Source organism: Diabrotica undecimpunctata, chromosome 9 (assembly GCF_040954645.1).
Source record: "Diabrotica undecimpunctata isolate CICGRU chromosome 9, icDiaUnde3, whole genome shotgun sequence".
Lineage (NCBI taxonomy): Eukaryota > Metazoa > Arthropoda > Insecta > Coleoptera > Chrysomelidae > Diabrotica > Diabrotica undecimpunctata.
In genome coordinates this window covers 106521817-106549812 of record NC_092811.1, presented here as the reverse complement: position 1 = coordinate 106549812, position 27996 = coordinate 106521817, and the positions used below count along the sequence as shown (strand labels likewise).

General features: G+C 33.2%; 1 protein-coding gene across 3 annotated transcripts in view; it reads left to right on the top strand.

Moving 5' to 3' along the window:
- The window catches only part of LOC140450377 (puratrophin-1-like), a 1292549-nt gene that overhangs the window by 1255036 nt on the left and 9517 nt on the right, over nucleotides 1–27996 (top strand). For 2 of the 3 annotated variants that reach the window (XM_072543973.1, XM_072543975.1), the window contains 11 exons: nucleotides 3120–3398; nucleotides 4227–4372; nucleotides 4846–5039; nucleotides 5394–5676; nucleotides 10835–10984; nucleotides 11376–11715; nucleotides 14711–14956; nucleotides 16876–17022; nucleotides 19413–19626; nucleotides 21570–21686; nucleotides 25722–25979. In XM_072543973.1, coding sequence (XP_072400074.1) covers nucleotides 3120–3398; nucleotides 4227–4372; nucleotides 4846–5039; nucleotides 5394–5676; nucleotides 10835–10984; nucleotides 11376–11715; nucleotides 14711–14956; nucleotides 16876–17022; nucleotides 19413–19626; nucleotides 21570–21686; nucleotides 25722–25979 — 2374 coding nt within the window. The remainder of the gene's footprint in view (nucleotides 1–3119; nucleotides 3399–4226; nucleotides 4373–4845; nucleotides 5040–5393; nucleotides 5677–10834; nucleotides 10985–11375; nucleotides 11716–14710; nucleotides 14957–16875; nucleotides 17023–19412; nucleotides 19627–21569; nucleotides 21687–25721; nucleotides 25980–27996) is intronic. The other variant, XM_072543974.1, reaches the window with a different exon arrangement.

The following is a 27996-nucleotide window of genomic DNA, read 5'->3' as shown; positions in this document are numbered from 1 at the left end:
GTCTTTTTTGATATTAATAAAGCTTATGAGACTATCTGGCGATCATATCAAAAGTGCATAATTGGAATATCAGAGGCAATATGTTAAAATTTATTTCAAATTTTCTTCAATCTCGCAGCTTCATAGTTCGATCAGACAACGTTAACTCAGATAAAAAAGTTCAAGAGAACGGAGTACCACAAGGATCAGTTATAAGCTCAACCCTTTTTCTAATAGCCATAAACGACATACTTCAACAATGCTCGCCGATTGTTACGCTTCATTCATACGCTGATGACTTAGTTTTATTTGCCAAAGGAAAAAAACTCTACATCTATTCAAAAACATTTACAACAATCAATCAGTTAGAATCATGGTCTAGGACTATCGGATTACAATTTTCACCGACAAAAACTAAATGTATTTTATTTACACGAAAATATAACACTTTAACTCCACATCTGAAGCTATATAATCAAACCTTTAGTTTCACAAATAATATCAGATTTTTAGGTATGGTTTTCGGCCAAATCTTTCCTGGAAAAAACATACAGAAGAACTTAAAAAATCATCCCAAGCAGGATTAAATTTTATGAAAACTATTTCCAACAAAAACTGGGGAGCAGATCAAAATACACAGCATGTATATAAATCTTTAGTTAGATCCAAACTCGACTATGGTGCGATAGTTTATTCATCAAGCAAAATATCAGTATTGAAAACCTTAGAAACTGTTCAAAACACAGCTATACGAATAACTACAGATGCGTTTCGAACGACACATGCTTAACAGGAGAACCACCCCTAGGTTTACGATGCAAATGCCTTTCTCTCTCATATGCTTCTAAAATAGCTAGTAATAAAGAACACCCGACTTATACCAATACGTTCACAGATCGATTTCAAGACACTTTTTTTACAACAAGACTAGATCCACCATTTTACGAAAGAGTTAGAAGAAACCTTCATGACCTAAATTTTGAATTTCCTGAAATTCTCCCAACAAATTTCCCAACTTCTCCACCTTGGTTAATACCAATTCCCAAGATTAATACTAACCTTAATATATATAAAAAAGTGAGACTATAACAGACCTGATCAAACAATCATTCTTAATAGAAATGGAAACTTATAAAAATCACTATAAGATATACACTGACGGATCCAAATCTTCAGGCGGTGTTGGTGCAGCCATCCCCACACCCAATACATCCTTAAAATTTAAATTCAATGCCATTACTTCGTCATACACTGCAGAGTTGTTTGCAATATTACAAGCACTTATCCACATAAAAGAGTCGAAACAGTCCCCGTCTCTCATAACCGATTCACTAAGCTCACTTCACACTATCAAACGTTTATATACCAATTATCCAATTGCCTCACATATCCAATCAGAAATAGAGATTCTAAATAATAATGAGATCACTGTTGACTTCATGTTTGTTCCATCACATTCAGGTATACAAGAAAATAAAGAAGCAGATGAACTAGCCCGCTTAGCATCCTTCAGCCAGGACTCCATTCTTATTAATGAGGTTTTTTCAGATGACTTCAAGTCAGAAATAAAATATAAAGTGTTAAGTGCGTGGCAAAATAAGTGAAGTGCATCACAAAATAAACTCAAGGAAATCGAACAATTAGTAAAACCGTGGCTCCAACATACAGCGAATAGAGACTACCAAGTGAGAATAACACGTTTGCGACTAGAACACAGTAACTTCACTCATAAACACCTCTTTACGCAAACTGTTCCGCCAATGTTTGAAAATTGTCAAGTAACACTTTCCGTGAAGCATATACTAACTCAGTGCAAAACATATGAAGCAGCAAGAAAGAAGCACACTATCCCAAACAATATAAAGGAAGCCTTAGGAAAAAACATGAACATCTTAAAGACTCAGGACTGTATCAATTATTGTATTTTTTTCTAACTTTACCTGTATTATATTTTTTAGGTCGCTAATAACCCTTGTGATTACTGCGTAAATAAATAAAAACAAAAGTTAGTCTTAACTGTATACTGAACTGGTTCGTTTTATTTATAAGTTTTAACACTGCTCGCTCTCCGCTATTGTTCTATAAATGGTTCTACGTGAAATGTTTTCATTCTGGAATATTCGACAGATTTCAGCTTTGTGTATCCGCCCAACCAACTTGTAGATCCTTTTTTATTTCTAATTTATACGATATAAAGTGAAAACTTTAAAATAAATCCATACTGCGAATTATGCTTCTTTCCAACCAGATGTGCGAAAGTTTTTCCCAATAGACAATGTTCTTGGCCTATGTATAGTATGCTTACCATAGGTCACTTCTCTTGTACCTTATCAGTTAGATAGCTTCACCGGGAACCTTATGATGAGCCATAAGTTCTAGTGCTCAAAACCATTCGTCCAAGTTAATATTAAACGTTAAGTGTTTTTTAATTCTACTATTACTTTTACAAATGTACTCACATGTACAATCGACTAAATATTTTGTAGTAATTTTGACCCGCCCTTTTTGATTCCACGGGCTAGCCAACTTAATTCAATGTGAGTAATTTCGAGGGTCTATAGTTCGAACCACGGGGTAACCAGAAAAATATTTTAAATACAGTAGACAATTCAAAATGGATCCGCGGCTTTCAATTATAATTCGCGAATGAATTAAATCGACCGATTTTCTTTGCCATAAGGTTGTTCTCCCTTATATATGGTTGCCGTCAAATAAAACAGGTTTATTTTTAATGCGGCCCGTGCGATATTTTTTGCTGCTTTCGTACGCCTTTACGAATGTACTATAGAATCTCCCAATATCATAATATCTAAATTACTTAATATTGACTCACCCTATATACAACAACTGAGGTTTAGTCTTGTAACGATTCGGTAAGTTTGTTATGTATTAAACTGAATTCTTTTCGTCAATTTTGTTTGTTTTTGATCATAAATATTACAAAACATATTTTTTTATTAAAAAACGTTACAGACTAGCATGAATGTGTGACATCAAGTCGTAGAAACGTATTGATAAATTTTTCATACTGTGTTATTGATTTTATCTGTCGTATTATCTTAGATTTACAGTTTTTTATACTTATTTACATGGAAATCAATAAACAATAAACAACTAATTGTTATAATTTTGTATTTCAGAGGCAAATAGAAAAATCCAACGACCTCTTCGAGGAGTGCAAAAATATCACTGACGCTAAGGGTCAGCCGGTGAAAGAACTCTCCAATAATCTTCACATCCAAATGAAAGCGTTTAGAGAAAAACTCGAAGATGGAAGGGAGAGAATCGAAGACAGCTCCAGGTGTTTTTTATTGCTTGAGTCTTGTCATGATATCTTAGAAGATGACGGCAAAGAACAGGATGAGTTTGTCAAACTGGCGAAGCATTCCGGAAATGAAAAGTTGTTGCAGTTATGTCAGGTAAGTAAAAAAAAGTGTAGTGGTTAAGTTATAGTACTACTTTTGTGCCTTAAAACAGTTTAGGAGCTAAATTAATTATGATTTGAGTATGTAGGCAACCTTTTTAGATATGTCTAATGAATTCACATTGCTACACAAAGGCCTATTTCTTCTTAATTACTGTACTTATTTGTTGTTTGGTCTTGTTTCATTTTTTTTTGGTCCTGCATTTTACTCAAACTTTACTAATTCGTAGATTTAATACATTTTTCTATTGGACTTGCTGGTCCAATGCTGTTTCACGAATGCTGTTTCAGTGAATTAGTTTTCCCGAGAGCAGAATCTAAGTAATTCAGAATGATATTGAATGCTGAACTTAATTTCTGCAATCTACTATGGCCGATTTATTAGTTATCAAAGTAACCATCACAATCATTTGACATATTGGTTATGTTTCACTGATAATAAGTTCATAGAAATTTTCGTTTAATGGTTTTCTGCAGTTTTTTCCACTTGAAGTGGTGACTCCACTAAATTTTATTAAACTATTCATAAACAATATAAGTAATGTTAAACTAGCATTAACTCGAACTTTCGATCCAAATATTTACTTCATATTGGATAAAATAAGTGTTAGCGCTCACTAAAAAATTGGTCAGTGCACGTTACATAACCGTGTGTCAGGCTGATGACTACAATAATTTAACTCATGACTTGCCGGTGCGTCATAAACATTGAATGTGTTATGATTAAATCAAAGTGTATGTGTCATTTCAATCTGTTTTTAATCATATTGTGGATTCCATTATATTATAGTTGTGTTATAAGAAATTTAATTTTTTTTTTCAGAATATTGCTATACCCGATACAAATCTAACAAATCACAACCAACCTCCTGATAAAGAACGACAAGACCAAGACAAAAGTCCTCCGTATTCTTTATCTGAAATAAGTGCTGCCAGTACTCCTGTCAAAAGTCAAAATACTCATATCAGGTAAGTTTATTTTAGTATCCATCGCCATTTTTAGTTATTTAGAGCTACTGTATCTCCTTAGTTACTGAGTCTCCTGAGTTATCTAGGAAACTAATACGTTTGCGAAGTTAACTAATCTAGATTGAGTATTAATTATGCTGAATGATGCACGAACCTTATCTATTAGTTAAATATTGGTTAATATTTTTCAGTCGAAAATTGGATTAAGTACTGAACAGCAGAAAAGAACCAAACGACTAAATCAGTAAGAAAGACGGAACAAATAGAAAATGTCCATATTGATGCAATCAACGTTTCTGAATATATAACACCTTTTAAAGGCAAACAGATAATTAGTAATAATTGTTAATAATCTAAAATATTTTACCAAAGACGGAATATTTAGTTAGCTACACTAAGTGAATCTAATTATTTATGCAATTCATATTAAGATCAATAATATAATTATAAATTAATTAACAAATTTATTTCAGGAGGAGATCCGTCAGTTCTTTGGCTTTTATTTACCACTGCAGTCACCTTGCTGCAGGAGAGATGTGCAATTGCTGTGAATCCGATACTGAAAACACTGTTTCTTATAAACTGAAGAAAAAGTATATCCAAGCATTACAGAGCTGTCCTTGTGGCACCAAGGATACTTTGGAAAGGAAAAACAGTGGAACGTTAGGTACGTATTAACATTATTTTAGAAACAATGGAATTAGTTTTAATTTAAATTATTTGTTTTTGTTGAAAGTTCTGAATATTCAAATTGAGACTTATACTTTTTCTAATAGTTTTCATTTTTCTTGGACTTAACTTAAGTATATACATTTTGCTTCAGTGTGTCTTAATTCAAGAGTGTATCTCATATATTTGAGTCCTTTTTTTATCCGCATTCACCCCTAGGGTTATTAGCGAAGTAGTTTATTTTTAAAGTGCCACGTGCCAAGTGCACACTCTTTGGGTACTAAATAATTATTATAACATAATATTAAAACTTTAATGACTTATAATTTTTTATAATTTATATTTTTTTAAGGTGGAATTAAAGAAGAAAGCGTGGAAAATATTCTAGAAAAAATCGAATCTGAACATAACGACTGCAATAGGTGTGATAGCGGTGTGTCTACCGCAGAAAATTCCGTCGGAGACGAAATCTTGTACAATAAAAAGAAATTACAGAGGATATGTTCTTGCCAATACTACAGGGAAAACTGCGCTTTATGCAGCGCCGCCAGTTCTAGTACGGGATCCAACCAGGACAACACAGAAAACCAGCAGGACAGTATAATGGAAGAAGGAAGCGATGGATTTGTTAAAAGGTAATATTTAAAGATCCAATATGGTTCTGAACTATTTTCTTGTGGAATTTATATGTGTATTATATATTTAATAACTATTAACTGCAATTTTAAATCAAAATTTATTGATTTTTATCTTTTCTGTTTTCACATTTCGTAAATTATTCTTAAAATACAAATTAAATTTCTGACTTACTTCTTGCATCTCTTTGGTCTGTCCTTTTTCCTGCGGTTGGTGGGGATCCACTGTAACTTTCTATCTGGCCATATTCGATCATTCATCCTTTCGACATGGCCATACCATTTCAACCTTTTGCATTCTATAGTTTCCAGGATGTTAATGTCTATGCCATATGCTCCCCGATTTCAGTATTCCTTACTTCACTTTTTTTGGTGAGTGAATGAACCGTATGTAGCAATACTTTCTATGATACTTTTGTATATCCTAATTTTTCTGTTGTGAGTGACGTGTTTATTCCAGAGTATAATATTTCTTTTGTATTTCGACTATCGTTTGTAATGTTTACACCGAGATATTTATAGCTATCAGTATAGTCTTAATATTCGCAGTCTTAAGTAGTCTTTTTTGTTTACGCACTGTAGTTATCACTATTTCACAAGACGGAACATTAGACAAAGCCATAAGAGAGAGAAATACGTCAGGGAGAAAATCCATCACAATGTTAAACACCATTTTATGGGACCAATCCATCAGCAAAGAAAATAAAAAGAGGATATATGAGACTATAGTAAAAAGTATCACTTTATACAGCTGTGAGGTATGGCCACTGAAAGATAGAACACTGTCAACGCTGAAAGCGACGGAAATGGATTTTTGGAGAAGAGCTGCAGGAAGATCTAGAAGAGAAAGGATTACCAACGAACGCATTAGAGAAATAATAACGAACTAGTAAGAAGAAATAATAAATAATAATAATAATAACGAACAATCACAGATGACCTAACAACAAAACGACTTATCTGGTTCGGACACATACAAAGAATGGACGAACAACGAATGCCAAAAGAAATACTAAAGTGGCAACCAGAAGGAAAGAGAAAACGAGGTAGACCGAGAAAAAGTTGGAGCGAAGGAATAAATAAAGAACTGAGAGAGGGCCATAGAAGAAGATCTATGGAACAACCGGTCTATGTGGCGATTGGAAGTCGGAAAACGGCGGAGAACGTTAACCGACAAGTAGTAGTAGTAGTAGTAGTAGTAGTAGTAGTAGCTTGTAGTCTTTGTTAAGCAAAGACTTATGTACTGCGGCCTGAAGATGGCATATATTGTAAGCCTCAAAACCGGTAGCCAAAAATTTACATCAATAAAAATCTACTTAAGAATGTGAGTATTGACACATTCCATATACATTTTTTATTTTTAATTTTCGCAACATGTAGTGAATATCATCTTGATCTTCTGCAAGTATTACTTGGTCATCCGCAAAATGCAAGCTGTACATTTTAGTATCTCCAATTTTAACACTAATAAGTTTACATTTTCTTTTCCAAATATCCAAAGCCCCCTCCAAATAAATCTTAAAGAGCGTGGGTGCAATGCAGCAGCCTTGGCGAAGTTCTTTTGTCACCTTTGTCCAACTTTATTGAACTCCTGAGATCGTCATACAACTCCCTCACAGCATGTGTGTCTTCATATTGGGTTCCAGGTCTTTAAAACTAACCAAGGAATTAACGAACTGGAGTCTGAAACAAACTGAGAGACTGAGAAAGAAAATTGAGGAGTGGTTTTAAAGGGAAACTGAGAAAAAATAGAAAGATGCCTAAAAAAAGAAAACTAAGTAAAAAGAAAGATTTACAAAACACTGATAAGGCCATTTGTTACATTTGCGAGGGAAACAACAGTGGTGAACACAAAAAAGAAGAAAACTTGAAAAGAAACCTTGAATGAAAATAATAAAAACAATGTTGACATCACCCCATATGGAAAAAACATATTAAAAAGAACCAAAAACATAGAAAAATAGCTAGGAAACCAAAATATAGTCAAAGTAATTAAGTAGCAACGCTAGGAATGAATAGCATACGTCATCAGAAGACCGGCTACCAATAGGATCAAAAAAGTTACGAGGTGAACCCCAATCAACGAAAAAGCCAAGAGAGACCGAGAACATAATGGTGGGATGGCATGGCAAGACTACATAAGAATCATGAAAAGTAAACAACAATCACACACAATAAATTATAACCAAAATATAGAGGAAGAGGACTAATCCACCTCAAAATAGGATTATACGCAAGAGACCAAGCAATAATCCGAAGGGATTTTGAACGCGGTGATGATCACGAAAGAGCGATTTGTCACTCAGTTCACTTAGAATTTGTAGAAGCGTCATCCTACTCGTATGTAGCCATTGATTAGATGAAATAATGAGCCATATTTCCATTACAACTATATATAGTTGCTCTTAGAAAGGTTTTTTGTGGTTGTCTCTTTTACCAATTACGAAATAACCTGTATGGGCTATCTTTTGAAAAAAGAAATATTAGCACGAGCTAATAACGCACGAGCACGAGCATAAGCTAAATATACTTTGTACATTTTATTTGACTCCAAAACTGTGTTGTTAATATTGTGCGCTGAGACTTATTTAACCGAAATGACACTGAATGGGTTAGTACGTCCAAGGTTAAAGTCACACACTAGTCAGAAAAATATTTCAGACGTAGCAGTATAAGATCAAAAATGGGTCTGCCGTCTGCCGAGAAGAAGATCGAGTCGGCCCATTAACCGAGTCATTGTGGAGGAAAACAGTTCAATACCTCTGTCTAAATTTTTATAACTGAACGATTTTGCCAAAAATTTGGAATTATCCTTCTCTTACCCCCTCTTCAAAAGTTTTATATATGCTACGTTAGCTTTTTATTTTTAGGGGGTTAAAACTGAACATTAAAGCATTTTATGGATTTAAATCATGTTTAATTATACAAATAAAATATCTTCAATTATAATAATAGATATCCTGTACATTCTCAATCCTCGAACAAATTTAAAAACCACCCCTTTTAAAAAAAATATTGAAAAATCGTTTGACAGGTTTAAACGTTTTGTAGTGCATTTATATCGTCTACAATGTAATTCTTTGCTTATAGAGAATCATTTTGGTTCAATGCAATACTTCAACCCCTAAAAACTAACCCCATGTTAAAATTTAAAAAAAATGTTTTTCTCAAAATTTTTAAATGTATTTTTATATGCAATTTCTTTATGGTCAATAAAATACTTTTTGATTGGTTGCTTATTTTCAACCCTTAAAAACAATCCCTTATGTCAAGAACATCGTAAAAAAATTGGGATAGTTTCAAATCGTATAATTTTGTAGTTATAATTCAAAAAAGTCATTATCTGCTCATAAAATTTTCAACCGTTAAAAACTACCCCTATTCTCACAAAACAAACTCCTCTTTGATAAATGTGTAAATAAAAAAAATTGAATATTCCATGTATTTCGAATATACTAGAATAAATCGTCATTCATATATACAGAAAATAGTTGATACTCCAAAATACAAATCTTTTACGTGCTCCTAACATTTTTTCCCAATAATACACTTGGTTTTTTTTAGGAAATTCTATTAATTTTTAAGCTATAATGTCCATTAAAAAAACGTTTTGAAGGAAATTCCAAAAACTACAAAAAATTACATTTCGAGATACAACAAAAATAAAAAAATTTTAATTTTTGTTAAGAAAAAACTATATTTTTGTAAATAAAATTTTTTTACGTATCTTTAATAGATTTAGATTTATTCTAAAAAAAGGCAAATCTTTAGATAATTTAAAAAAAAATGGAATTAAATATGATTTTTTCAAAAAATACGTACTCTAAACTGGCTAAACTTTTGAAACCTATAAATAACAGTAAACTAAAATGAATTGCAGAAGATATACGTTTAATTTTAATTCTGATAAAAATAGTGTTACTTATTTATACTGCTCGTTTTTTTTTTCCAAAAATTAGAGCAATCCAATTTATTTCTACCGTATTCTGCTTTGTTTTAATCTTCAAGCCCTTTAAAATGTACTAGATAAGTTCTTATCGAAAAAGATTTCTATTTTCCGATATTTGTTATTAAAAACATCGAATATCACCCAAAAATAAAAAGTCATCTTCAAAAAGTAATTATAAATCGCTTAGTATTGTAGTTAGAAAACTCAATAAAAAACCAGTCTCTTTGTTTTTTTATAATCTTTATTTTTTTAACACATTTTTTAATAAAACGCTTTGTTTTTGAGTTACCTACTCGTAAAAAATCGTTAAAAATCATGTTTTAAGTGCGAATAACTCAAAAAGTATTGAACTAGCGAAAACAATTTATATGCATTTTTTTGTTAAGAATTTTATTCTCTATCAATGGAGTGTACAAATTTCAACCCCCAAGATGTGCTGCCAGCCACGCTAAGGATACATCGACACCATATAACTATGTTTTTTCAGTCATTTTTGTAATTGAGTAATTTGAGTATTAAGGGAAAATACCACAGTAACTCGACTAGGTCTAGTACGAGATGCAATTTTATTTATTAATGCAAAAATATGTTTCCTGGAATTGCACCACCCACTTACTCTATTTCTAGTACTTTTTCAAACTTTATAAAAACATTTTATTTGAACCTTCTGGCTTACATGAATTTTTGATCATATTTTAAACATCATTTTTGTTCACATATTTATTAAGATAGATTTCTGATAACTGCGTTATTGTAGTCTTAATTATTTTCTAGATCTTCCAAACAGTTAAAATAACAGAATCAAATATTAATTTGTTAAGTTTAATAACTGCCAATAATCATAAATTATATATTAGAAATCCCTATAGATCCATTTCAGTGACTTTCTAAATAGGTAACGTCAAAAAAACTTGGTTGTTTTGGTTAAGTGACATAATCGTCGAAATGTTTAAATTAAAAACAGTTCAACAACTTATTCCTTAATAGATTACTTCATGATTTTTTACTATCTTAACAATATTTTTAATAATAATTTGTTTATAATTTCACAATCGCGCAACGTATGTTATTATAATACCTACCTGGACAATTATAATTTTTTTACCTAGTTAATTTGTTTGTTATAACAATTTTTGAACGATTACAGTCAAGCAAGTTTTACTGTTTAACATCTAATAATTGTATAATGAGTGCTATATTTTATTGTAGTCTTACTGATGATATAGAAGAGGATCATTTTTCCGAAGAAAGAAGAAAAGTGCCTCCTATTTCTGCCAATAATCATCTTTATTGCCACTCCTCCACGTTAGATTTGCCTTCAGATGCCTTATATCATAATATGGACCCAAAGACTCAAAAGTAAGTTAATTTTCTGAACAATACGAAGAAATTTTAAAATAAGTGAGTGTAAACAGTTCTCCTGGCAATAGATTTACTGAATTAAAGCTATTCATTGATTTAAAACATTTATTTTCCATAAAATTTTCATTTAGATAAGAATCACAATAATTCTGCAATGACGTAACTTTTTGACAGCTATGCTATTTTAAATTTAGCATTTGAATATTTTCCAAACATCTAGGCTATACTCACCAATAATCGTGATGCTTTTTTTGTCATCCTTTGATATTTTCTGGCTCCTCTAAAATAAATGCAATGCTTTATAGTATTTTCTATTTATTTTAATTGCTTACATCTTTCTAATATATATATATATATAAAACAAATAAACGTTTTTTTTATTTTTCAGGACATTAACTTATATTATTAAAGAAATGATAGAAACCGAACGAGACTACGTAAAATCCTTAGACTATGTTATCATCAATTACATTCCCGAATTACAAAGAGAAGATATTCCTCAAGCGTTACGAGGACAGAGAAATACCGTTTTCGGTAATGTAGAAAAAATATTCGAATTTCATAGTCATCATTTCCTGAACGAATTAGAAGAATGTATAAATAATCCACTACAAGTTGGACAAATATTCCTTAAATACGACAAGAGGTTTTACTTGTACGCGTTGTACAATAAAAACAAACCAAAGTCAGACTCGCTGATGTCTGAGTATGGATCAGCATTTTTTAGGGTAAGTTTTCATTTTTCTTAACGTTTCGTATTAAAAGCGTTATTCTCGATGTTAGTTTGAACTTCTTAACTCATTGATTATTTTTTACTACTCATGGTATCCTAAATTTCTCATATTTGATTTAATATTGCAATTATTAGTATTCATCAGCATCATTTGACTCTATGTGAGTCTTGGCCACGTTTACTATTTCCCTCCGTTGTTGTCGGTCCTGAGCAGCTATTTCCCACTGCTGTATTCCCATTTTGCGTAGATCAATGGCTACTGCGTCCTTCCATCTCTTTCTTGGGAGACCAACTAACCTTCTGCCATCTAGCCTTTCAGAGGATGTGGCGTTCAGGAGTCTTTCGTCACTCGATCTTAGTACGTGGCCCGCCCATCTTATTCGGTTTGCTTTAATGTAGGGTACTATGTTTTCATCTCCATATACTAGTTCATCATTGTGTCTTCTTCTCCATTCTCCTGTTGTCTTTTCTCTGCAACGCCCATAGATAGTCCGCAGTATCTTTCTTTCCAGTACCAGTAATTTTGTCCTTTCCCGCTGGCTCAGAGTCCATGTCTCGTTTCCATACGTTATTGTGGGACGAATTATTGTCTTGTACACTCTTATTTTTGCTGGTATTGAGAGTATTTTTGATTTAAGTACGGTCATTAATGAGTATTATGCCCTGTTTCCTGCAATGATCCTGGCTGCCACGTCCTTTTCATATTTATTTTCAGATGTTATGATCGCTCGTAGGTACTTCAAATCTTTGACGACTTCAAAGTTGTATTCATTGATTATTACGTTTTGTCTAATCTTGGGTTCTTCGTAACCACCATGTACTTGGCCTTGTCGTTGTTGACCTTCAGACCAACTTCCTTGGCTCCGTTTTCGAATAGGGTGAAAACTTCTTTTGCATTTCTGGTGGATTGTGCAATTGTGTCCACATCATCCGCAAACTCCAATAGTATTTTTGATCCTTGGGCGGCAAATCCGTTTGTCAGTTGTGGTTGAGCTTTCCTTACCGCATGTTCCAGTGCAAAATTAAATAGCAGGGGGGCGAGAGGATCTCCTTGTATAAGCCCGGTGTCAATGAGGAATTCCTCCGACGTGGTGTTGCCAATTCTGATCCGTGCGGAAGCGTTTTCTGTGCTCAGCTGTGCTAATCGTACCAGCTTTCCATTTACTTCCATTTCTACTATGGTCTCCCACAATGCTTCTCTGCTAACAGAATCTTAAGCTTGTTTAAAATCCACGAAGATTTGGTGTACATCGCGGTTGAATTCCCAGTTTTTTTCCAACACCTGGCGTAGGACGAATATCTGGTCTATGGTCGACCTTCCCGGTCTGAGTCCGCTTTGGTAGTCGCCTATTATTTCTTCTGCGTATGGAGTTAGCCTTCTAGACAGTACTATGGATATAATTTTGTACGTTGTATTGATTAACGATATTCCTCTATAGTTCCGACATATTTGTTCCTTCTTGTGGATAGGTACAATATGGCTTTCATGCCAGTATTTCGGTATTTCTTCTCTTTCCCAGACTTCCCTCATAAGATAATATATCTCAAGGTGGAGCTTTTTCCCCCCTTTTTTAGTAGTTTCGCCTGTATGCCGTCTGGGCCTGGGGCTTTATGGTTTTTTTGCGGACTTTACTTCAGCTAGTGTGGGCCCTGGTATTTCAGGGTATTTTAAGGCCCTGGTATTTCAGGCCCTGGTATTTCATTTAACTGGTACTGTCTTTGTTGCCCTGTCGTTATGGGTTTTTCTGTATTTAGAAGTTGCTCAAAATACTTTCTCCATTGGCGGCTTATCTTATCGTCATCTCTGAGCAATTGTTCGGCATCATCTTTTATAAATCTTGGGCTGTTGCTCTTTATTGTTTTTAGATGTTCACACTCCTGGTCAAACCACTGGTTTTTCTTCTTGTTATTCCTTTCTTTTCCTATAGTTTCCGCTGCGGCACTTTCTATGGCGTTCGTTATTTTGCCATTTCTGGTCTATGGTCAATTCTGGCGTTGATGTTTCTTCTTCCTCCAGTGTCTGCAATTTGTTTTGGATCAGTGCCTGATATTGGCGTTCATTATTAGGTAAATCGAGCCTTGAAATGTTCCATCTGTTTCCTTGTTGGCGTTGCTTTGGCTGTCCCGTCTTTAGCCTTGTTCTTATTTTTGTTCTGACCAGGAAGTGGTCAGAACAAAATATTGATACTATTAATCATTAGTATTAGTGCAATCTGTTTCCCCCTCCTTATTTGTCATCTACCTCCGTATTTGTTATTTTGTAATGATATTGGAGGATGCTTCCCTCTTGGTTTATCTTTTGTTGGCAATCAAATCGTTTTTTGGTTGATCTTAGTAGTTTCATCCTTCTGCGTTAGAGTCCATGTTTCCGTGGCGTATGGGAGAACCGACCTCAGCAGTGTTTTCTATAAGTTTTTTTTTAATATTTCTTGAGTGGAATTGTTTTTGGAGTCCATAGTATGTCCTATTTATAAGGTTTATTCGTCTTTTTATTTTCTTCGCTTGTTTTATTGCTATGACTAGACCGACCTGTTTCGCCGTCGTTTTCAATTCTAGTAAATATTGCTCAACATCTCGCTTGCTACGCCCTATTATGTCAATGTCATCAGCGTATGCTAAGATTTGTATCAATCTATTGTAAATAGTACCGCCGTCTCTAATTCGTGTGTCTCGGACTGCCTTTTCCAAGGCAATGTTAAATTGGAGGCAAGCCAGGGCATCCCCTTGTCTGAGTCCATCCTTTATCTCAAAGGATCGAGAATTTTCTTCATGTATCCTAACGCTGGCTTTTAAGTTAGACATTGTCATTCTCGTTAATCGGATAAGTTTTTCTGGTATACCAAACTCACGCATTGATTGGTATAGTACTGTTTTCTTGACACTGTCGTATGTATTCTATTAATTGATTTTAAAATAGCCAGCAACACATCCTTCTAATGCCATGATTATTGATAGTCTTTTTTTTTTTAATAAATTATAATTATTTTTAGAGTAAACAAATTGAACTAGCGGACAAAATGGACTTAGCAAGTTACCTGTTAAAGCCCGTTCAAAGGATGGGTAAATACGCTTTGCTGCTTCAACAAATGATGAAGGCTTGTCCTGCGTCAGCAGTCGGTTCTTCTGACAGGGTAGCTCACGAGATGGATGACTTGAAACAAGCCGAAGAAATGGTTAGGTTCCAATTAAGGCATGGAAACGATTTGCTTGCCATGGATTCTATCAGGGAATGTGATGTAAGTATAAGCGTATCTTCAAATACAATAAAGAATATAGATCAGTATAATATAGTGTATAATATAGTTTCTTCATTACGTGGAGATATAAATATTTTAATATAACAAAGGATTAAAAAAGTCTCTTCTCCTTCTTCTTCTTCTTTTTCTTCTTCTTCCTTCTTGTATTTAGGCATTAAAGCCTTTTTCTTCTTCAATATTAGCCTCCTAAATTGTTTAAATTATCGCACCATCTTTTTCTTGGTCTGCCAATACTTTTTCGTCCATTTGGTGACTTATCTCGTGATATTCGTACTATCATATCCTCTGCCATTCTACTGTGTTCGTTCCAGTCCTGTTTCCGTTTTGTCACCCATCCATTTATGTCTTCTATATTGCATGTCTTTTTGTGTTTTCGCTTTTCTCCCTATCTCCCTATTCTCCCCCTATTCTCTCCCAACAGACTTTTCCTTGGTATTCGTCGAAATATTTTTATCTCTGTTGTTTCTAGTAGACGTCTCTAGTAGATGTGTCAGGTCTTGTCTCCGCCGTGTATGTTAATATAGGTCTAATTGCTGCTTTATAGATTATTGTTTTTTGTCTTGTCTTAGGTGTTGGTTTTTCCAGATCGTGTCATTAAGACATCCCGTCGCTTTACTTTCTTTTAAGCTTTGTTGTCGTCTTTCTTCTTCAACATCTCCGTAACTAGTTTGTATGTTTCTTTTATACAGTAGGTGTAAGACGTCTTCGACTTGGATGCGATTGAAAGCCTTTGTCAGGTCTATAAAACACTTACGTGCGGTGTTCAATAGATTTATACCTCTATAATTGTTGGGGTCTTCTTTATCTCATTTCTTGAACATTGGTATGATTATGCTGTTTCTCCATGCGTCTGGCATCTTGCAGTACAATATTAGTTTTTGTATTAGTTTTCTCATTTCTAGGGTTATACTTTCTCCTCCGTATTTTAGAAGCTCGTTGGTTATTCCGCCTGGTCCTGGTGACTTTATTTTTAAGTGAATTTATGGCTATTATTTTCTGAAAACTGATTTCTATTTCGTGTCTTAATTCAGGTACGTTATTGTGTTGATTATTTTTATTTTTTCTTTAAACAGTTCCGTCAGGTATCTTTCCCATTCGTTTGTATGTTATTGTATTCCTTCAATTCTGCCATTTCTTTCCGTTGGTTTCTTATGATTCTCCATATTTATAGGTGCACCTACTTCATATTCTACTTTATTTATTTTTCTGACGACAAAATCAATATTAACAAAAATAATACTAAACTATATTTCACACAAGAAGCTACTGCTTTCCAAGTAAAATGTTACTTCATACGGAGACCAAATGATACAGTCATCTTCTTTTTTTTTTCTTTTGAAATAGTTGAATAGAATATTTTTGTACTCATTGGTCTGTGTACTCATATATGAGCTGTGGCTTCGTCAGCTTGGATAAGCATTGGCCATATGCATAGCTTTTATATTCGGATTGTACTTTCCTGCATACCTGCATTTTAATTCGATATTATATCCGCTAGTTGTCCCGATTTCTAGCAGATGTTTTGATTTCCTTATTTATTTGCTTGTTTCTTTACTTCTTTAGTAAGATATTAAATTAACTTCTGGACTTTTATGTTGAATGTGCCATGAAATGCATAAGTTTTATGCTGCTTCTTCTTTTGGTGCCATGTCACATTTGGCCGTAATTCATTTCTAAAGACATAACTTTGTTGAGTACCTAGATATACGGGACCTAAAGTTTAACGTCGATTCCGAACTTCCTGGTTTGGAAGATTTGTCCTTGTCTAATCCAACGTAACAAATAAGGTTTCCATTTTGCTAATGATTATCCGTAGTGGCCAATTTACTACTTATTTATATTATTGTACTTCGCCATTTACAGTTATATTTAGTTAATAATACATATTTGTTTTTTAGGTTAATCTCAAGGAACAGGGTAGACTCTTGAGACAAAACGAATTTTTGGTATGGGAAGGACGTAGCGGCAAGAAGTCTTTGAGACAAGTATTTCTATTTGAAGACTTGATACTATTTAGTAAGGCTAGAAGGTTCCCAGACCGTAAGGTAAATGAATTGCTTCAGAAATAAAAAAGTTTAATCTAAGTTATATTAATATATAGCTTATATTCTGTTCTTTATATAAAAAAAATGTAAAAACTAGTGAACGTATGATTGTAAGAGACATAACCTAAAAATAGAAATATTAACGACACGAAAAGAAGAGTTGTTAATCATAAAACAGAAAGAATAAGACATAAATCATATGTAGAAGTAAAAATAAATAGATATATCTCACAGTAAATTTGTCCCTTTATAGTCCAGAGTTCAATAACTAGACAATTATTTTGAATAATTATATGAAAAGTATGAAAATTGGTGCAAAAGTAACACCTACACAAAGTTAAAGACATGACTGTAGAGAAGTTAACAACCTTTTGATTTTTGAGATTAAAATTTTTTAATATACTGTTAAATTTTTAATAAAGTTTGTCGAGACGAAAATTTTTCAGGCACTTTTTAAATAATTATTAAAAGTAATTCGATATATTTTCAGAAACGTGGGACTTAGAGAGAATATAAATTTTAACACACACATTTTTAAAAGGACATATTAGCGGGACTGACCTACCAAGGTGGTCGGCAATGTTTAACTTGAGTTCTTCATCTTCTTCAAGTGCCTTGTCCGTTGCGAACGTTGGCTATTAACGTGGCAATTCTGATCTTGTTTGCGGCGCTTCTGAATAGTTCGACCGATGTGAGCCCGAACCACTTCCTCAGATTTTGGAGCCACGAGTGTCTTCTCCTGCCTGGTCCTCGCTTACTGTCTATTTTTCCCTGGACAATCAATTGCAGTAGACGGTACTTATCGTGTCTCAATATGTGGCCTAGCCTGTGGCCTAACTTGAGTTCGAATAATATTTTTAGCGGGTAATAAACGGTTCCACTCATGTACCAAGTATCCAAATATACTGAAGTAAATAGAACTAAGCAGGCGACAAAATGTATATTCAGCGGACATGCTTTAAGAACACTGAACTACTGCGAACAACAAGCAGGAATCAGGTCAAAATCATACCCAATGGGAGGAACCAATACTACTGGAGATTTATCGCATTTCTTCGTCTGTCGACGGAATGTCGTATGGTTACAGTGTGATATGGTCGATAGAACATATGCTTCCTATCTCTTCCATTTGAAAAATAATATCCAATATCCAATGAATAAGGAAAAAATAGGAAAAATGAACAGCAAAAACAAAAGATAATAGTGACAATGTATCGTAGAATTAGGCAGAAATGAGGAACGTTTGCAAGGAATAAAACTAATAAAAACGTACAGAAATGTATGAAATGTATGGACATGAATCGAGAATACTCCTAACTCGCCCCTGGAAAAGACATAAGAATAAGAATGTCTTACAATTCTCCAACAGTTTACATAAAAATTTGCTTTAGACTGTTTGAAAAATATTATATATAAAATATTTATATTATATATAAAATTATATTATTTATAATTTAATAGTTGACCAGAATTATACCGTAATCAATGAGTCTTAGGTTAAGGGTCTAAAACTACATGTATTAGGATGTAAATACAATGGGGTCCCCCTTCCAAAAACTAAACACCGCCTCGAAAAATCAAAGAATACATAAATAGTTAAAAAAAATCTTAAAATATTTAACTAGAGAAAGATATGTTCGCACCACAGCTGCTGTTGTGTATTTAATAATAAAGGTTGAGTTTACCGAAAGTACAAGCTGATATAGCCGCAAATGTCAAACATGAAACAAACAATTTCTGTTTAGCAGTGTTGGCATGTTTTTATAATATATGCGGTATGCTAATATATGCTAATAGTATATGCTATATGCTTCAAATATAAAAAGATAAAGCATTAGAAAAGTACATTTTGTTTATATTATGTTATGAATTCTGCAATTTTTGATTTATATAAAAAGGAATGAGTTAATATTTGTTCCTTTGGCGATTAATAGCAGCTAATTATTAGAAATTTTTTTTTGGCAGTTGCCAGATTGCAACAGATGTTTGCAATAATTAATCTCGAAGGACTAAGGAGAGAAATATTTACTCGTTATTGCTTCATATAAATTAAAAATTGCAGAATTCATAAAATGTATAATCAAAATGTACTTTTTTAAAAGCTTTCTCTCTTTATATTTGAAGCATACAACATATGCATTATGAAAACGTCCCAACACTGTCAAACCGAAATATTTTATTTCATGGTTGACATTTGCGGCTATTTGTACTTTCGGTAAACTCAACCATAATAAATTTAACTAAAACTATAACAATGATTTTTAAACTATTCCTCTAGCTGTAACATTTTGATTATACCTTGTTTTCATTGTTTATCTTTGGTTCTGTTTTCTAAAAATACGATTGTCCTCTAAAATATTCAATAATTATACTTTTTTTTACTGTTTTAGAATCTCGACTTGTATATTTACAAAAATAGTATTAAAATGACTGATATTGGATTGACTGCCAAAATAGGAGAAAGCCCTACGAAATTCGAAATTTGGTTTAGAAAACGAAAACCGAACGATACGTTTACTCTTCAATCGATGACCGAAGAAGTAAAGAAGATATGGACTGAGGAATTGTCACAACTTTTATGGAGACAAGCTATTAAAAATAGAGGTAAGTAAGAAAATATGGTTGTGTTTGTCATTTCATTATAAATTCTTTGCACGGGTTATCAGAAAATGCGAATTAAAAAAAGTTTGTCACGCTTCACTTTACAATCATTTCCTACAGCTACACTTGCTGCAAATCGCGCGATCTTGATAATAGGGAGAGAGAGAGAGAACAATGTCAATAGCTGTAAATTTGTTTCAAAAGTTATTCAAAGAGTTTAGCGACGACAGAAAGCAATCTAGACCTGTTGTGGGGTGATCTGTATTTCTTTTGAAGTCTTCTTCTTCTTCTTCTTTTTATATAGACATTACTCTGTCTGTTTTTCAATGTGCCTCCAGTAAGGTGTCGTTTCATCGTTTTCGTGGTTTTCTTACTGATCGTCTTCCTATTGGATAACGGTCTCTTGCCGTCTTTACTACCCTATTTGTTGTCATTCGGCTTATATGATCGTTCCATTGTACTCTTCTATTTCTTACCCAGTTCTTGATGTTCTCTACCTTGCCTCTACGTCGTATATCTGTACTTCTAGCGCTGTCTCATAGTGTCTTACCATCAATTTTTCTAAGTTGTTTTCATCTTTACTGTTTTTAACATCCTTTTTGTCCTCTCTGTGTCAGGTCTTGTTTTGTAAATTCTGCCTTTCGTTTCTTTCCCGATATTTTTTTTTCTCCATATTGTTTCATTTAGGCTCTATTTGCTCTACTCATTTACTTCCGTTTCGAGCTTTCCGTAGCTAGATAATGTGATGCCTATATATTTAAACTCCATCACTTGCTCTATTATCTCACCTTCCAGCTCCAATTTACATCTTAGTAAATTTGTTGTTGTAACCATGCATTTTGTCTTTTTTGGGGAAATTAACATGTTAAATTTTCTGGCGGTTATATTAAATTGGTGCAGCTTACGTTGTAAATCATCTTCACTTTGAGAGAGTAGTATTGTGTTGTCTGCATAACAACAGTAAGACCAATCCTAACATATGCAGCGGAGACAAGAACCGATACGAAAAAGACGAAACAACAAATCAACAATATCGAAATGAAAGTATTAAGCTCTATAGCGGGCATATCAAGAAAAAAAAAACTGGAACGAACATGTAAACTGAATGGGACCAGATAGATTACTGAACATCTGTAAAAACAACAAGCCGTATAGCAGAAGACCCGTTGGAAGGCCGCCAAAAAGGTGAAAAGATAATGTACAGTCAACAACAACTGAAACAGAATAAGAGGCAGACAAACAGGAGTAATCCTAGTCGCGCGAAGAAGAAGAAGCATAGCAGATTATTTTAAGTTGTTTTTCTCCCATTTGGTATTCTTTTTTAGTTTTTACTTTTTTTATTATTTTATCCATAATCAGATTGAACAATAGATGACTCAGGGGATCTCCCTGTCTATCCCATTGCCAGCTTCAATAGGATCGGTTAGTTCTTCTTCTACTTTTACTTTTATTTTGTTGTTTTGGTAGATATTGATTTATTCACTTCTTTTGAAGTGAATAAATCAATTGCTGGTATATTTATTTAGACACTGAATATGCTTTCATTTGATCATCTGGCACGTTGTTGATTAAAGAGAAAACCTTAGTAAAGTATTCAGTAAATAACATATCCTAATATCGACGATTTTAACTTTTCTGCATATATCTTTCTTATGTATTATTAAGTGTACATGAATATACGGGACCTACAGAACGTCCAAACCGAACGTCAAAGTGTAGAGGACCTGTACTATACCGACTACGACGTCGTGGTTAGTCAGGACCTTAAGTTAGTCAATACTTTTTGATTTTTGTAATGGGGAATGAACCCACAGCATTCGCCACCAAAGTTGTATACATGACTAATTGCGAATTTTCGAATACAATTTAAATTTGACTCATATTTATAAAAAAATGCAAATAATAACGCTATATTTACTATACAATGTAATTTTTTGTTTTTTTAGCTGTAAGAATGGCTGAAATGTCTTCAATGGGAATAGGAAACAAGCCCTGTTTGGATATTCGGCCTAGCGACAATCAAATCAGCGATAGATCTATTAGCTTTGCTCAACTTAGCCGAAGTAAGTATCTTCTTTTTATATAAACTAGTATAAATATTTTTAGAAATCGTTTTCACAATCCACTCGTAATCCTTGCTTAATTTCTTTCATGGTTTACAATCGTGTTACTAAAAAAAAAAGTTTTGCTGTTAGTATAATAAAACTTGTATTTGTACTCACTGTAACAAAAACAACTCACTCACTCACAATGTCAATTGCGGAAAAACTAAGACTGTGCCGAATAAGGATCCAGAACACTATACGACAGTGACTATTGAGTGATGGATATGATATAATAATATAGAAATAATGAGTTATGATTAAAGAATGCTGTGAGAAAGTGAAAGTAGACCGGGTATAGTTACAATAAAAGATTCTTGTAGTGAAAGAACAGTAATGTAGTCAAAGGTTAGGCCAACAAATATTCTATTGAGAGATAAAGAAAGGAAAAAGAAGCCAACTATGTATGATGGCTAGAAGCATTAAAAGATAGACATACAAAGATCAGCGTAAATTGAAGAAAAACTAGCCTGGAAAAAAGTTTTGAAAGGTAATCGAAACAATATGTGCCATGATCTATGTAAGATCAGTAGCATAGTTTTTGTTTGTAAAGAGTCCCTTATCTGGCATACAGAGAGTCTATTTGGCCTGAGTTTGAACTCAACGACTCACCGAGTTTTTACTCAGTAAATTAACGCTTTGCCCACCATGGTACCCTGGCGGTTCACAGTAATCTCCTAAATTTCATTAATATTGTTGATGATGAACTTAAAACCATAATAACCTTTGTAGTGTCGCAACTATTAGAGCTATCAACCCTATTGCTAATATTACATTTATTGTCACTAGGATTACTTTTACAATTATCCTGTTTATTTTCATTTACACCCACACCATCAGCCGCTGTCGACATTTCCCAATTTTTGAGGTAATATCGGATTGGCTCGCACTTCAGAGTCTTTCAGATGTCTAGCTTGCACTCCCGACACTCCCGTAATATCCACTACCGCATTATCATCACTATCTTCTGACAACAAAACCTCCTTATTATCATACCTTTCCCCTTCCCTATATTCACCTTTCTCTTTCTCAACTGACTCCCCTTTTTCCAACTCAAAATGAATATCATCATAGAACATTCCTAGCTTAAGTATTTGATCAATATGTCTTTTCCAAAGCAACTTATCATTTTGAATTGGTTTACATATATAAGTTATTTGCCCTATTTTAGACACAATTATCGCTTTTACCCATGAAGGCTTATTCAAATTCCTATAGTCTTTAGTGTAAACCACCTCACCCTCTTCAAAGGTAACTTGTCTAGCACCATGATATTTAATTTGATTGGCCCTAGCCTTTTCTCTCATTGTACTTGTTAAAAAGTCTAAACGTGTTTTAATATGTCTGCCAAACATGAGTTTGGAAGGGGTTTCCCCTGTTGAACTGTGAGGTGTATTTCTATATGAAAACAAATATTTGCTAATAAGCTCAGACAAATCCCTATGATCTGATACATGATCTACAAACAACTTACTCATTGAACTTTTAAAATGTTTTACACTATTCTCTGCTGCTCCGTTTGTTGAGGGGTGATATGGGGGCGAAGTATTGTGAATGATGCCATTCATTCTACAAAATGTTTCAAATTCTGTACTAACAAACTGTGAGCCATTATCTGATATTATGGTGTTTGGCAACCCAAATCTGGCAAAACACTCTCTCAGACATTTAATAGTGGAGTTTGTATCAATTTTATCATACACATTTTTCCTTTTATGGGTCCTAAAAAATCTATATGTATGCGATCAAAGACACCTTTGGCTTCTTGAAACTTTATTAATACTGACTTCTGAGGATTCTGTGAGTTTTTCATACATGGCTCAGAGTTTTTTACATATGTTTCAATTTCTGAATCAAGGTTTGGCCACCAGAAATATTGCCTCGCTATTGTCTTCATTTTTACCATTCCATTATGGGCTCCATGTATCTCCTCCAATAACTGCTTCCTAACTTTCTCTGGAACAATTACTCTAAAGCCCCACATTAGCAACCCATTGTCTATCCCTAATTCCAATTGCCTCCTTTTAAAAGGTTTCAACTCCTCTGCTACTTCATCTGGCCAACCATCTCTTACAAACCGGTAAACTTTCCCTAGTATAAAATCTAGTCTAGTTTCTCTGATCAAAATATCTGCACTAATGGGCACCTTGTCTTCTACTAAAAAGTTAAAATAATCATATGTAATCTCTCCTTCCTCCTTTGTTGCATGTGGAAGCCTAGAAAGACCATCAGCACCTCCATTCTGACAACCCTTGACATATTGAAAAGTATAATTAAATCCACTCAAGAAAAATGCCCACCTTTGAAGTCTACCTGCAGCCATCTGAGGAATTCCTTTATTTTCCCCAAATATTGCTTGAAGTGGCTTATGATCAGAACATAAAGTACACTTGTGACCCATGAGGTACTGATAAAACTTTTTTACTCCCCAGAAAACTGCTAAGGCTTCCTTATGGATTACTGAATAATTAGATTCTGCTTTGTTTAATAACCTAGATGCAAAACTGATTGGCCTTTCTGAACCATCTGGGAAAGTATGCAAAAGCACACAACCTATACCTGCCTCTGAACTATCACATACCAACTTTATTGGTTTAACCGGATCAAAATATACTAAATTTTGCTCTGACAATATTGCTGCTTTTGCATTTTCAAAAGATCTTTCACATTCTTTGGACCAAATGAAAGGAGTATCTTTTTTTAGCAATTTATACAAAGGACTGAGCACAGATGATAAATTCGGTACAAATTTTCCATAATAATTGACCATACCCACAAAAGCTTTAATTTCTGTTACATTTTTAGGTCTAGGAATCTCTGAAATAGCTTTAGTTTTATCTGGGTCTTTATGTAGACCTCCTTTATTTATATAGTGTCCTAAATACCGTATTTCTAGTTGAAAAAATTTACATTTATTCAAGTTAAGTCTGAACCCTGCCTTATACAGTCTATCTAACACTACCTGTAAGTTTTTTAAATGCTCCTCTCTATTCTTTCCTGTGACCACAATATCGTCCATGAAGTTAATGGTTCCTTTAGCTCCTAGCAAAACTTTTTCTAATATTTTCTGAAAAATGGCACAGGCTGGTTTGGTACCATAGGGTAACCTGTTTACTTTATATATACCTCTATGCGTACTCCAAGATAACAATAATTTTGTACTTTCCTCTAATTCTAATTGATTATAAGCATTCCTTAAATCTAGCTTTGTAAAATGTTCCCCACCCTGAAGAGCAGTAAAAAGCTCCTCAATACGAGGTAAAGGATATTTTACATCATGTAGAAATCTGTTTACCGTTACCTTGTAGTTAGCGCATAAACGTATCTTTCCATCCTCTTTAATTATTGGCACGAAAGGTGTACCCCATTCAGAGTTTTCAATTAAAGAAATTACTCCCGTTTCAACCAACTGATCTAATTCTATATTAATTGATTCCTTAAATAGAAAAGGCACAGGCCGTAGTTTATAAAAAATAGGTTTGACCATTGGTTGCACCTGTAATTTCACCTTTTCATACTTAAAACAACCTAATTCATCTTTGAATAAACCTTCATATGTACTTAATAACTCAGTTAAATTATTACTCTCTATTTTGTTTACCTGTTGATCAAATGTAATTTGTATTTTAAAAAGTTTTATTAAGTCTCTTCCTACTAATGGAGTACTCCCGTTTTTAACAATGACTAACTTACACTTATGCATAATATCCTGATATTTGACTTCTGCAAGAAATTCTCCTTCCGGAGTAATCACTGAACCATTATAGCATTTTAATCTAGTATTGGTAGGTTTTAACCAGGTTTTATTAAATTTCTGTTTAAAAATATTGTCTGGTATCACTGATATACCAGCTCCGGAGTCTATCTCCATTAATAGGGGCTGACCATTTATAAATAATTCTATTTTAGAAGGTTTAACATATTCATTACCTATAACCTTATTTGTTTTTTATTTGTAGTTATTAAAGTTGTCTACAGTTACTATATTAAAAATAGTTTGTTTTGCAGCTGTTCCCCGCTTCCGCAACTCCATTGCAGGTTCAATAGCGGACAGCTGTCGGATCGTAGCTCGACCGCAATCGGTAATATCCATGTCGAGCGTTTCGTCAAGTAGCACAAGTTCTGGAGGATCAGCGGGATCAGCCGGAACACCAATCGGACCAAGTAGTAATCAATTAGGACTAAGCTTTGAAACTTGTGAAAGTCCCAAATCTTTTCATAAGTCTTCGACTTTAAATAGCCAGTGCTCTGTAGGTAAGTAATAATATATGAAACATCTATCTATCCATAGTCTATTCGTAATATAAATGTATGACTCTTCCATTCGTCTTAATTTATCCATATCTTCTGTTTATCTTTTAGACATTGGATTGTATTTATTTGAACACCAACATCAATATATGAATATTTATGACAAGAGATTAAACTATGTGCTTTTTCTAAATAATAGTAGAAACCTCAAAAACATATCAAATGACTATCAATCGTCATAATATGACTTAGATGTAGAAAAAAAATTTAAAACTTACATTAAAAGACATGAAAATATTATTTTCTATGTCAATTTTCTTGGCTGCTAAGTCAAATTTTTATATCATGTGTGATTGTTGTCCTAGGATTTTTTGGGTATAGTAAACTTATATATTAACAGCGCCATCTGCCAACTAGTCACTATATCTTATGCGTTTGACACATAATCCATCAATTTCATGTTTCCCCAGACAAAATGATTTATTAACACATTAAAAGATTTCTTATGCACAACTTTTATTGTTACCAAGAAGTATTTATTAACTTATCCCAGTGAATTAATGGCGATTAGTTAAACATGAAGCAAATAATAACGCCCATTTGGCTTTTAATTTTAGTGCCTGATAATACTCTTACATTATTTTATTTGGAAATTGAGATTTCTGCAATAATTATGAAAAATATATTTGGCAATTATAATAGTATCTTTACGATACCATTAAATTATAATGGTGTATTTACGAAATATTGTCTTCCCCTTTTCGCTGTACGAAAAATTTTATTGATCCTGAAGGATGCGTCATCTAGTATCACTTCGACCAACCTCATTTTATTTCAACGTATCCTCATAGATGGCGCTAGGAATTTCTCTGTAGTATTCAAAAAGTATTCAAATTCAAATTAAATTAGATAAAAAGAGAAACCTTCATTTAGGTGCACAAATTTTTTGCGCACAAAAATATTTAGTTTCGAATTGTCACTCTTCTGAAACAGCTGATGGTTTAGTGAGATATGACTATATTCTATTAAAATTAAAAAGTTTTTTTACGTTTTGTGCTATATAATGCATTTTTTATATATTTTGTGTTAAATTAATATAAATTTTTATCAAGTAACTGCCAATTTTATAAATAACTGTTCTCTTATTGATATTTTACGTCAAGTACAAGAAAAATAATTATTTCGGTATAATCTCGGTATAGCATTTCTTATACTGTTTATTACTTTTGGCAACATTATATGTTTGGTCAGTAATTGATACGTTAAAACATCTTTTGCTATAAAACAGACTATTCTACAAAGTTTTATTTTCAGGTACCTGTTTGTTTTGCCATTGTCTGGGGTTCTATCTAATAAAACACATAAAGAATTGCTTTGATAGCATTTTACTTTGGTATGCCAAATATTCAATTATTGCACACGTAGGCTTGAGTAGCAGCAAAAGAAGTTTTGACGTAAAAATATCGTGTAGTTATAGTAGTCAGCAATATTTTTTTTACTGCTAAATGTGATTTTCACGTTGCCACTAGATTAAATGCTATCCGTGGTAGATTATCGATTAGAGTATGAAGATTTATTTCAAAAGAAATGCCAAAAACTTCTATGGTGTTCCCTTTGCGAGCAATTCTCATTAAGTATATCTTTTAATTGTACGTGGTACACAAAATTAACAATATTTTGTCATTTTAGGTTAAAAATATCATTACTTTTGGTTTTGTGTGCCTAATGAACATTCCTCGGCACACAATTCCACCATTAAAAATTTTTGAATAAGTTTGACAATTTATAACTTTTTTATTTGTATTCCGATTTTCAAGATTGTTGCATCAGTCTGTAGGTACAAGTATTGACATCGTTTGTTATTATTTTGGTAATAACAATTTTTGTTTAGATTGCATTATATGTGGGTGAATAGAAGCGTTGTATTTTCGCCTATAAAAAAATTCTTTGTTGATTTTGTTTCTTTTTCGCGGGGACGCGGGTAAAGACCATAATACGCTTGGGAATATTATTGGGATCG